General features: G+C 35.0%; 1 protein-coding gene across 2 annotated transcripts in view; it reads right to left on the bottom strand.

Moving 5' to 3' along the window:
• Positions 1-9,582, bottom strand: part of Cdh12 (cadherin 12) — a 783,606-nt gene that overhangs the window by 67,494 nt on the left and 706,530 nt on the right. For both annotated transcript variants that reach the window (XM_013349767.2, XM_026783769.1), the window contains one exon: positions 2,457-2,576. In XM_013349767.2, coding sequence (XP_013205221.1) covers positions 2,457-2,576 — 120 coding nt within the window. The remainder of the gene's footprint in view (positions 1-2,456; positions 2,577-9,582) is intronic.

Raw genomic sequence — 9,582 nt, 5'->3', positions numbered from 1 at the left:
GGCTGCCTACATGGCTAGCTTATGCCCCGAAATAATTACACGGACACTGAATTCTATTAAACACTGCTTGGCCCTTTAGCTCTAGCCCGTACTGGCTAATTCTGATATCCCCGATCAACCCATTTCTTATAATCTGTGAGCACCGGTCTTACCGAGAAGATTCTAGCCTACGGCCATCCTGGGTCGGAGCTTCATTGCATGTGTCTGCCTGGGAGAGGGGAGGATGGCATCTCTCTTTGAGGCATCTTATCTCACTTCCTCTTCCTCCAGGCATTCTGTTCTGTTTACTCCACCCACCTATGTTCTAAGCTATGAGCCCAAGCAGTTTATTACTCAACCAATGAAATCAACAGATTGATATATGACACTCCCACATCACTCCATCTTTTCATTTTTTTGTCCTGCAAATATGTGTGATTTTCCCTAGTAAAACTTCAGTAACTGGTCAAACAATATTCATGTATGTCTTCCCCAATTTTCTCTCCTAGTTCTTGGGTAAATAAATTGTAATCATTATTTCCACAGCTCATAGTCTTTTAAATTGGGTGTTATTGCCTTTAATTTCTGACACTCTGTCCAACTGAAAGAGAGTCACCATTTCTAGACCTTCTTCAGTTAAAATCCCCTTCTAAACACATTTCTTAGAGTGGACAAGTGAGAAGACTTGGACGAGAAAACCTCTGGCTGTCAAGTCTGACGGCTTCAGTTTAATTCCTGAGCATTAGAGTTTGGAAAAAGAGAACCAAGTTATTCCACAAACTTTTCACTGATTTAGACACATATGCTACTGTGGTATGAGTATGCATAAACACACACACACACACACACACACACACACACACACACACCCTACATGCCAAATAAAATACAGTATCTTAAAAATACTTCTTCAAAACTTTATTTGAGACTTTTCTTTTTTGAGATTTTTCATATTTAGAATTGATAAAAGAACATTATATGATGTGTATGAAATTTTTAAGCAAGTAATGTAAAATACAATGAATTCACTTGAAGATATAAATTTAAATTTTCCATTTGAACAAGGGTGATACCAATGCAAATGCCAAAATGGATTAAAAAAAATACCCAAGGGTTCTCAACTTTCAGGAAAAACTGAGGAGAGGTAGAAGAAAGGTATTTCCCCCCCAAAAAAGAGTACATCTTGGTTGCCCAATGTCAAATGATCAGTCACATAACAGAAATTCAAGTAACAATATAACAATATATGGTCTAGTTGAATATATTTAGGAGTGCATATTAATTTATGTATTTTCATATGCATAAAATAATAACTAGTAAAAAAGGAAGCAATGAATTTGAAAAAAATGAAGAAAGGTGTATGGGAAGGTTTGAAGAGAAAGGGAATGGAGAAATATAATTATAATCTCAAAAAAGCAAAAACATTTTATTATAATTTGAATGTATTCCTTCTACTTTGTTTACAATTTTATATTATACTAAGCTACCATATTTATATTGAAATCGATTTTAACCTATATTTAATACTTATTTTAATAAGTGCTATTCTGAAGTTCCTCTTTAATTTTGATATGTGATGTCTTGTTTTTTTCACTGGTCAGAGTAACTGTTTCCTTAATGAAACTCAGCATTTACAACCAGATAATCTGCAAACGAACCTTCTTATCATTCAAACCTGGAGCCCTGGATCAATTGTGAATGCTGACTTACTAAATACAGGCATCAGAACTGATCTCTCTTGACACAAATTGAAAAGACAGAAGGACTGAATAAAGAAAGGAAACATAAAATTGACCATGTGTATATATCCAAGCACTTAATATGCTACATATAATAAAGCTAGTTTTGAAATTTCAAATTCATTTATAGACTTGTTCAAAACAGAACAAAATAGAACCAACCCACCAAACTAACAGAAAACATAAAAAAATGGGTCTGTCTATAAAGAACATTTCTAACAGAATCAATGTTTTGGTTAATTAGGTTCCCAAGTGCTCAGTTTCCCTCATTGCAAGCATATGTGTTGTATTTCTCAAAACCAACCCTCTATACTACTTCTGCAGATAGCAAAGGAAAGTACAGATGCTTCCGAGTCATGGTTAAACAATAAAAATGAACACAACCTAGAAATCTGACATGAAATGATAGATAAAAATATGAGTTTAAACTGATGAATAAAAGATTAGACATGAGATATTTTTAAAAAAGGTAAATAACTCCTAGCTAACAAGTTTGGACCTCCTACATAGACATGCAAACATTTATATTTACACAAAGCTCAGGAAATATTTAAGTATTTACTCAGTAAAAGAAAATATGCCTCCAGCAGTCATATAAGTTGGTATCTCTTTTTTCAAATGATGGCTCACTGATTTTATATGACTACAATGAAATAGGCAATATTTGATTCCAAAATTTAATTAAAGTTGAATTTTTTTGAGAGAGTGGTTTAATGTTGTGCCAAATTAAAACATTACCTGTCTTGGGATCAATAGAGAAGTAAGGTTGGCCCTGAAGGATGCTGTAAACGACTCTTGCGCTGTTTCCATAGGTGGGGTCATCCGCATCTGTGGCCTTGACCTGGAGTACATAGGCACCTGCAAAGTAACATAACATCATTTTCCTAGACATAGATAAAAGTCATACTTGACTGCTCTATGAATGTTTTGAGTACATTTTGTCCTTAACAATTACTTAAGCAATGTAATCAAAATATTGGGTAGTATCAAGTCCAACAGACTGTGGTTAACCCTCAACCAACCAAGAATTTTATTATCTTAAATGCTAAACAAAGACAGCAAAAACAAAAAAAAGAGAAGAACCCTTGAAGATATTGGCAATGAAGCTAATATTATTTCATGGCAACAATCCAAAATTTATTTATTTTATTGTTTTTTATTGATTTCTACATTTTTCTCTGCTCCCCTCCCTGACTCTCTCCTCCCTCATTCAACCCTCCCCCCCAAGGTCTCCATGCTCCCAATTTACTCGGAGAATATTGTCTTTTTCTACTTCCCATGTAGATTAGATCTATGTAAGTTTCTCTTAGTGCCCTCATTGTTGTCTAAGTTCTCTAGGATTGTGATTTGTAGGCTGGTTTTCTTTACTTTATGTTTAAAAACTACTTACAAGTGAGTACATATGATAATTATGAAAAATTTATTTTTAAGTGCAAATACAATGGAGTACTGTGATCTTGTAAGTCTACTATGAGTTGATAACTTAGTAAAAGCAAAGAAAATGTTGAAGAGACATCAACACTGTGGAGGCAAGAAAGCCCTACTTACCATGAGCTAAAAAATGGAAAGATGCTAAGTAACCATAAGCATGAATAAAATAATATAGTATATAAACACAGTGTGATACAACAAAACTATGACAAATACCGGAATCCTGGTGTTTGAAGTAACACAAAAAACTTCGAGTTCTTTGTCTTAAGTGTTATAAGCCACCCAAAGAGAGAAAAACACCAAATGATCACACAAATGTATGTGATCAAAACTAATCAGCGTCACAGAAACTAAAGATTTAAGGGTGTTTACAAGAGGTCTGGGGATGTAGTGAGAGAGGATGAATCTTGGTCAATGCTTACTGAGTTTCACTTGCACAGGGACAAGCAATTTTGGTGCACTATTGCAGAGTGAGGTAACCATGATAAAATAACGAGCTTTAGATGTAAAAAACTAGAAGAAAGTTTTATTAAATTTTTACAATATAGAAATGAAAAACATTTGAGATGAATAAATAATTATATTTAACTTGATTTTTGATTAAATGTACCATATATGAGAACTCTCTTTGTATTCCATGAATATTTGCAATTTTGTCTATAAATTATGTTCTATGTTTTATGTTTAATCAATGTGTGTATATAAACTATAACAAGTGAATGAGCTTTAAAATGTAGGCAACAATAGAGTTGTTGTTGTATTTGATACATATACCAAATACGTTTTAAAAGCTGTTTGTTTCCAGTATACAGATCACTGAACTGAAAGGCAGAGCAACATTTTTATTGATTTACATACCAAGGAAAATGTTGGTTACCATTTACATGAGCTCATCTGCTCATTGTGGATGCTTGAAATTCATGATTCAAATATCAATAGAGGAGCTAAAAGGTTTAGAGGTTGCTAAGTGATATATAACTTCATTTACAAATCAGTAATGGCCTCTTACCATTAGGAAGCCTTTAATTAGAAACCAATATTAAAGAAGTCAAGAAAGCAAAAATGATCGCAAATAGTGGCACTGTCCAAAAGCAGGAGAGGGTCTCTGGGTCTCCAGACCCAATTAATTGCAAGGTTTGGGCCATCGGAAATGATTATAGCCAAATCAAACTATTTGAATTTTTTCTCGTTTTCTTAGAATTGTGCATAGACTTAGATACTAAGAAGAACAGGATATTTTTACTAATATATATATAATATATATTATATTATATATTATATATATATTAGTTTATAACCACTTTAAAACTATCTCTTATAAATGCTATGCTCAACATTACTGTTCTTAGTTTAGAATAAAAAAATGAACAAGGTATCACAAATTATAACCAAAGTCTTCATTAAGCAGAAAAGGGTCAATCATGTCATAGTCTGTAGCAATTTCTAATAATATGTAAAATGTGCATATAATAATGCAAATAAAAATAAACAAACAATGTATATATTAATATAGAGAAATATATATGTAACTATATTTCACGTAAATAGTTAATACCACATATATCCAAACTATTATGTGGAACGAGCCACTTAAGTTAATTGGGAGATGTAGTGTAAACAACAGACAGTTAACTGTCAGGATTCAGGAACCAATCATTCTCCTATCAGTACTTTCTGCCCAAAAAAAAGAAAAGAAAAAAAACTACACTATTTAAATATAGAAATAATGTTGTAAAAATCTAATGTTATATATTTATCTTTGAGATTATTTTGGGGTTTTCAAAATGTATGACTCGTTCAAGAATATACTATAGTAGCATTTTCTAGGTGAACTGTACCCAATGCCAAGAAACTGCAAGTAATGACTTTTAATACACATAATTATCATTAGTATTTGTATTATTGTCAATATTAATATATTCAACTTAGTATTTAAGTTGGAACTTGTGCAAAAGCTTTTTTCAAGCCTTCCACATATAAAGAAATCCTTTTTCCTTAAATATTACCTTTTTCTGGAACCATCCTGTAACAGAATGGAACCATCCTGTAACAGCTTTTAAATATCCTGTTAACATTTCTGTAACATCCTGTAACACCTTAACAGGTTAGCATCCTTATTTTCTTAACAGAGCATAGCTAACATTCTCCTTACCTGTTTTTCCATCCAACTTAGTTTACAGAGATGCATGGTTTCTCACTCAACAATCAAAAATTATGTCTCTTTCTATTACAATTTGAAGTTAAAGATAAGACAAAATCAAACAATCCTTTAGTGGATTTGTATACCTAATGGTACTATCTCAACTCAGCTGTCTCCTTTATGCCTTTGCGATAGATTCCAACCATGCTACCAGAGAGCCTTGCTCTTCCTTCCTTTTGGTTTATGATGAGTCTTTTAGACAGTGTGTTCTTGTTGGTGTAATTAACGTGCTACCTGGAGAAAATTGGCTTTACCAGCAGCTTCCCAGACTCGTACTGCATCAGGTGGTCCTTTGTCTGATTACCCATTTACTACTTTATACCCCATCAAGCCTTAGTACATTTGGATTCCTTTAACTCTTTTATTTTTAAATTTATTTATTTATTAAGGATTTCTGCCTCCTCCCCCCCACCGCCTCCCATTTCCCTGCCCCTCCCCCGATCAAGTCCCTCTCCCTCATCAGCTTGAAGAGCAATCAGGGTTCCCTGACCTGTGGGAAGTCCAAGGACCGCCCACCTCCATCCAGGTTTAGTAAGTTGAGCATCCAAACTGCCTAGGCTCCCCCAAAGCCAGTATGTGCAGTAGGATCAAAAACCCATTGCCATTGTTCTTGAGTTCTCAGTAGTCCTCATTGTCCGCTATGTAAGTCCGGTTTTACCCCATGCTTTTTCAGACCCAGGCTAGCTGGTCTTGGTGAATTACCAAAAGAACATCCCCATTGTCTCAGTGTGTGGGTGTACCCCTTGCGGTCCTGAGTTCCTTGCTCGTGCTCCCCCTCCTTCTGCTCCTGATTTGGACCTTGAGATTTCTGTCCGGTGCTCCAATGTGGGTCTCTGTTTCCTTTCATCGCCTGATGAAGGTTAATATTCAGGAGGATGCCTATATGTTTGTCTTTGGATTCACCTTCTAATTTAGCTTCTCTAGGGTCGCGAATTATAAGCTCACTGTCCTTTATGGCTAGAAACCAAATATGAGTGAGTACATCCCATGTTGCTCTTTTTGGGTCTGGCTTACCTCACTCAGGATAGTGAAGAAAACACATGTTCTTAAAGATACTGTAGAATTTGTATGTTGATTAAGTCTATTTGAGATAACCAGAACTATTAAGATAGACTGGAAAAGATATCGCCCATTAGTGTTCCACAGAGTGTTGGGTAAGTCTCTCCAACTACAATTGTAGGATCAGAGCTGTATATTTTTCTTTTCTTGGCGCCTCATCCGACAAAGCTCTTCCTTGCTCCAGAGTAACCTCAGTACATATAATCGTGTGGCATTGACTCATGATTCTTTATTTGGTCCAAGGAGGCAGAAGCAATTTGAGGTCATAAAATCTCTTGCTACATACGAACTAAACATTTTAGACTATACATATTTACACCTCTTGATCAAGTATTACATTGATGGATAAGAGCATCTATTTTTATGAGCACTTCATCTCGTATCTGTATGCCAAAAATTCTATTCCATGAATATCAATGCAAATGAAAATGCTTCCTGCAAGAGTGCTCTGAACTTTAATTTATGGCTAGGGCACAATGCTGCATCTTTCCTGCCTAATGCCATTTGAAAGTGTCTTCACAGATACTGTTAAGAAATTCAACAGAAATTATGATAAAATGTGTGAGATTGTAATGCATTTACTCAGGGGCTCTCTAATAGCTATTGCCTTTATTTCCTGTGTCCCAACATGTTCTTAAAAGAACACTGAAATTTCAGTTAATTCAAACACATTCAGAGAAACTGCCATGGCCTGAACTATATGTCAATTTATATCTCATTTAATAACTATAAATATATGGAACATGATTGCTTTTACTTGATTAGACTGCTTAGTCACGACAAGTATTTGATGGAGTATCCATTTATCAGTCATTTATCTATCACCCTGTTCAGTTATATGTAGCAAAATTATTATGTTTAATATGTTTATAAATTACATATATTATATAATAGTATATATTTATATGTATATGAAAAATCTGAATCCTGGAATCAACTAAGTAGATTTAGCATCTATCAAATATTACTAAAATAATAATGCAATTTTCACAAATTTACCTTTCCAAACTTCGCTAAAATAATAATGTAGTTTTCACAGATAATTTATAACCCCATTGTGAACCTTAGCATATATTGTAAACTACTCATCTGTGAATTCATATATCACTATGTACATTATGCTTCTCAAATCAAATCTGGAGACGTCAATAAGATCAAGTGTAAACTAACACAGCTCCTGCCCTCCTTTTCCTGGAGAGCATTGATTGTTTAAGTGTTGAGTAAGTATTACATTTCACGTTGGTCTAACAGGAAGAGGCTTGCAGTGTCCTGCTAGGAAAGGTTTCTTTTCTATGACTACTATGTGCAAATGATTAAAGTACATAACATTCTTTCAATAATTCGAAGGACACATGGCAGGAGAAAGTCACCCAAGGAGCCACAGAAAGGAAATGAACGCTCTTGATGAAATCTGAACAAATCTCAACCTCCAAACACTGTGATGATTTAAGGACATAAATCCTGTGTCATGTGCTATTTTGGATTCAAAGTTAGAGTGACAATTCCTGTTTCTCACAATTCACAAAATTTTGGTAAGTCATTGAAACCTATTGTTGGTCACATCAGTTTTATAATGGAGATAAGACCTTCAAGAAAGTCAGTTATGAATTAGCTTATGTGAAAATCCCTGAGCAAAATAAATGATGCAAAATACAATTTCATAAAAAAACTCTACCATTTCTTCAGCTTTCTAATGAAAGCAGAAGGCACCAGTGCATATTAAAAATAATGACGACTTGGATTTTCCAAAGTAACTTCCATATTACTGAAGATGGATCTATTGGACATGGGAGTTTTCAGCTATCACTACTCAAAACCTCTAAGGTAACATGAACAGCTGTTTACAGTGTGAGTAGCAAGATTATTTGAAACCTGAAATCCTTGCTTTTATTTTCCATTTAAAATGCATTCAATTTCTCCAAATATCTTCTGGAAAATCCTTTTCACCCACAGAGCTTTGTCACTTAATTTAATGGAGGTAATTGTCTGAGAGTCTCACTGGAGAATAGACAAGTGAGTTTCGCTAGGAGAATAATAACAATAAAAGGACTTAGGCAGGATTATACCTACTTCTTGCTATTTGCTTCTTGGATTAAGACTGAACTCCAATTCTCTTTTCACTGTCTACACCAACCCTGGAAGAATTAGATGTTCACTAAGTATACTTCACAGAGTGACTCCATCAGAGCTTTCTGTAATTGGGGTGTTAGTCTTCCCAGCATTACCCTTGGATGATTGTTAGTCTATACAAATGTTCCTTCAGTTTCCTCAGCACTGATTCTGCTATACTGAATTCTTCTGCAAAGAAAGAATGGTGTTCCATATATTCTCCTGTTTGCTTGATGGTATTTAATTTCTTGATAGAAATCTCTTTAAGTTGTCTCTGTTAATGACTTTCTCAACATCATTTATTCTGGCTCTCACTTGCTTCTCTGGTAATTTCTCTTCCTTAAAGAGTTCTTTTCTCCTCCCTGCATTAAAACGTTCATGTGTCCCAAATCCAAAGAAGCTAAGTACCAAGGAGGTCTTATGTGGGAATGCTTGTATCTCCCTGGGAAGAGGTAATAGATTTCTTGAGTACACTAGAAGTGGCTAAGTATAGAAACAGGAGGGATCGGGTGGAGTAAATGGAATCAAAAGTACTGAAAGAGATGACTGGAAACGGGGTGCATTGTGGGTTGAGGGAGAAACAATGCAATGGAAAAATCCAGGAATCTATTTAAGACTGTGAGCAATATCAGACAGTAGCTTGAACTGGCTATCTCCTGTAACCAGGCAAGATTTCCAACAGAGGGATGGGGCCTCGAACCCAGCCATATAAACTTTGACATAAAATTTGTCCTGCCTACAAGGTGAACTAGGGTAAAGGTGGCACAGAAATTATGATAATGGACAAACAATGACTAGCCCAGCCTGAGGACGAAGCTGCAAGAATCAGCCCAAACCTCACACTGACTGGAATGTCAGGACTCAGAAGTTGGCTATACAGAGACCTAGAAAAGAACCAAATATAACTGGAACCCAAAATAAAACAAAAGTCAATGTAATGGTGCCTAATGATATTCTGCTATACTCGCATATTAGTGCCTAGTGCATTGCCACCAGAGAGACTTCACCCAGTAACTGATGGAAACACATGAATATTAGGTAGAGCTCTAGGAGTCCAGCAGAAGA

This window comes from Microtus ochrogaster, chromosome 19, assembly GCF_000317375.1.
Source record: "Microtus ochrogaster isolate Prairie Vole_2 chromosome 19, MicOch1.0, whole genome shotgun sequence".
Taxonomy (NCBI): Eukaryota; Metazoa; Chordata; class Mammalia; order Rodentia; family Cricetidae; genus Microtus; species Microtus ochrogaster.
This window is presented reverse-complemented; position numbering and strand designations above follow the sequence as displayed.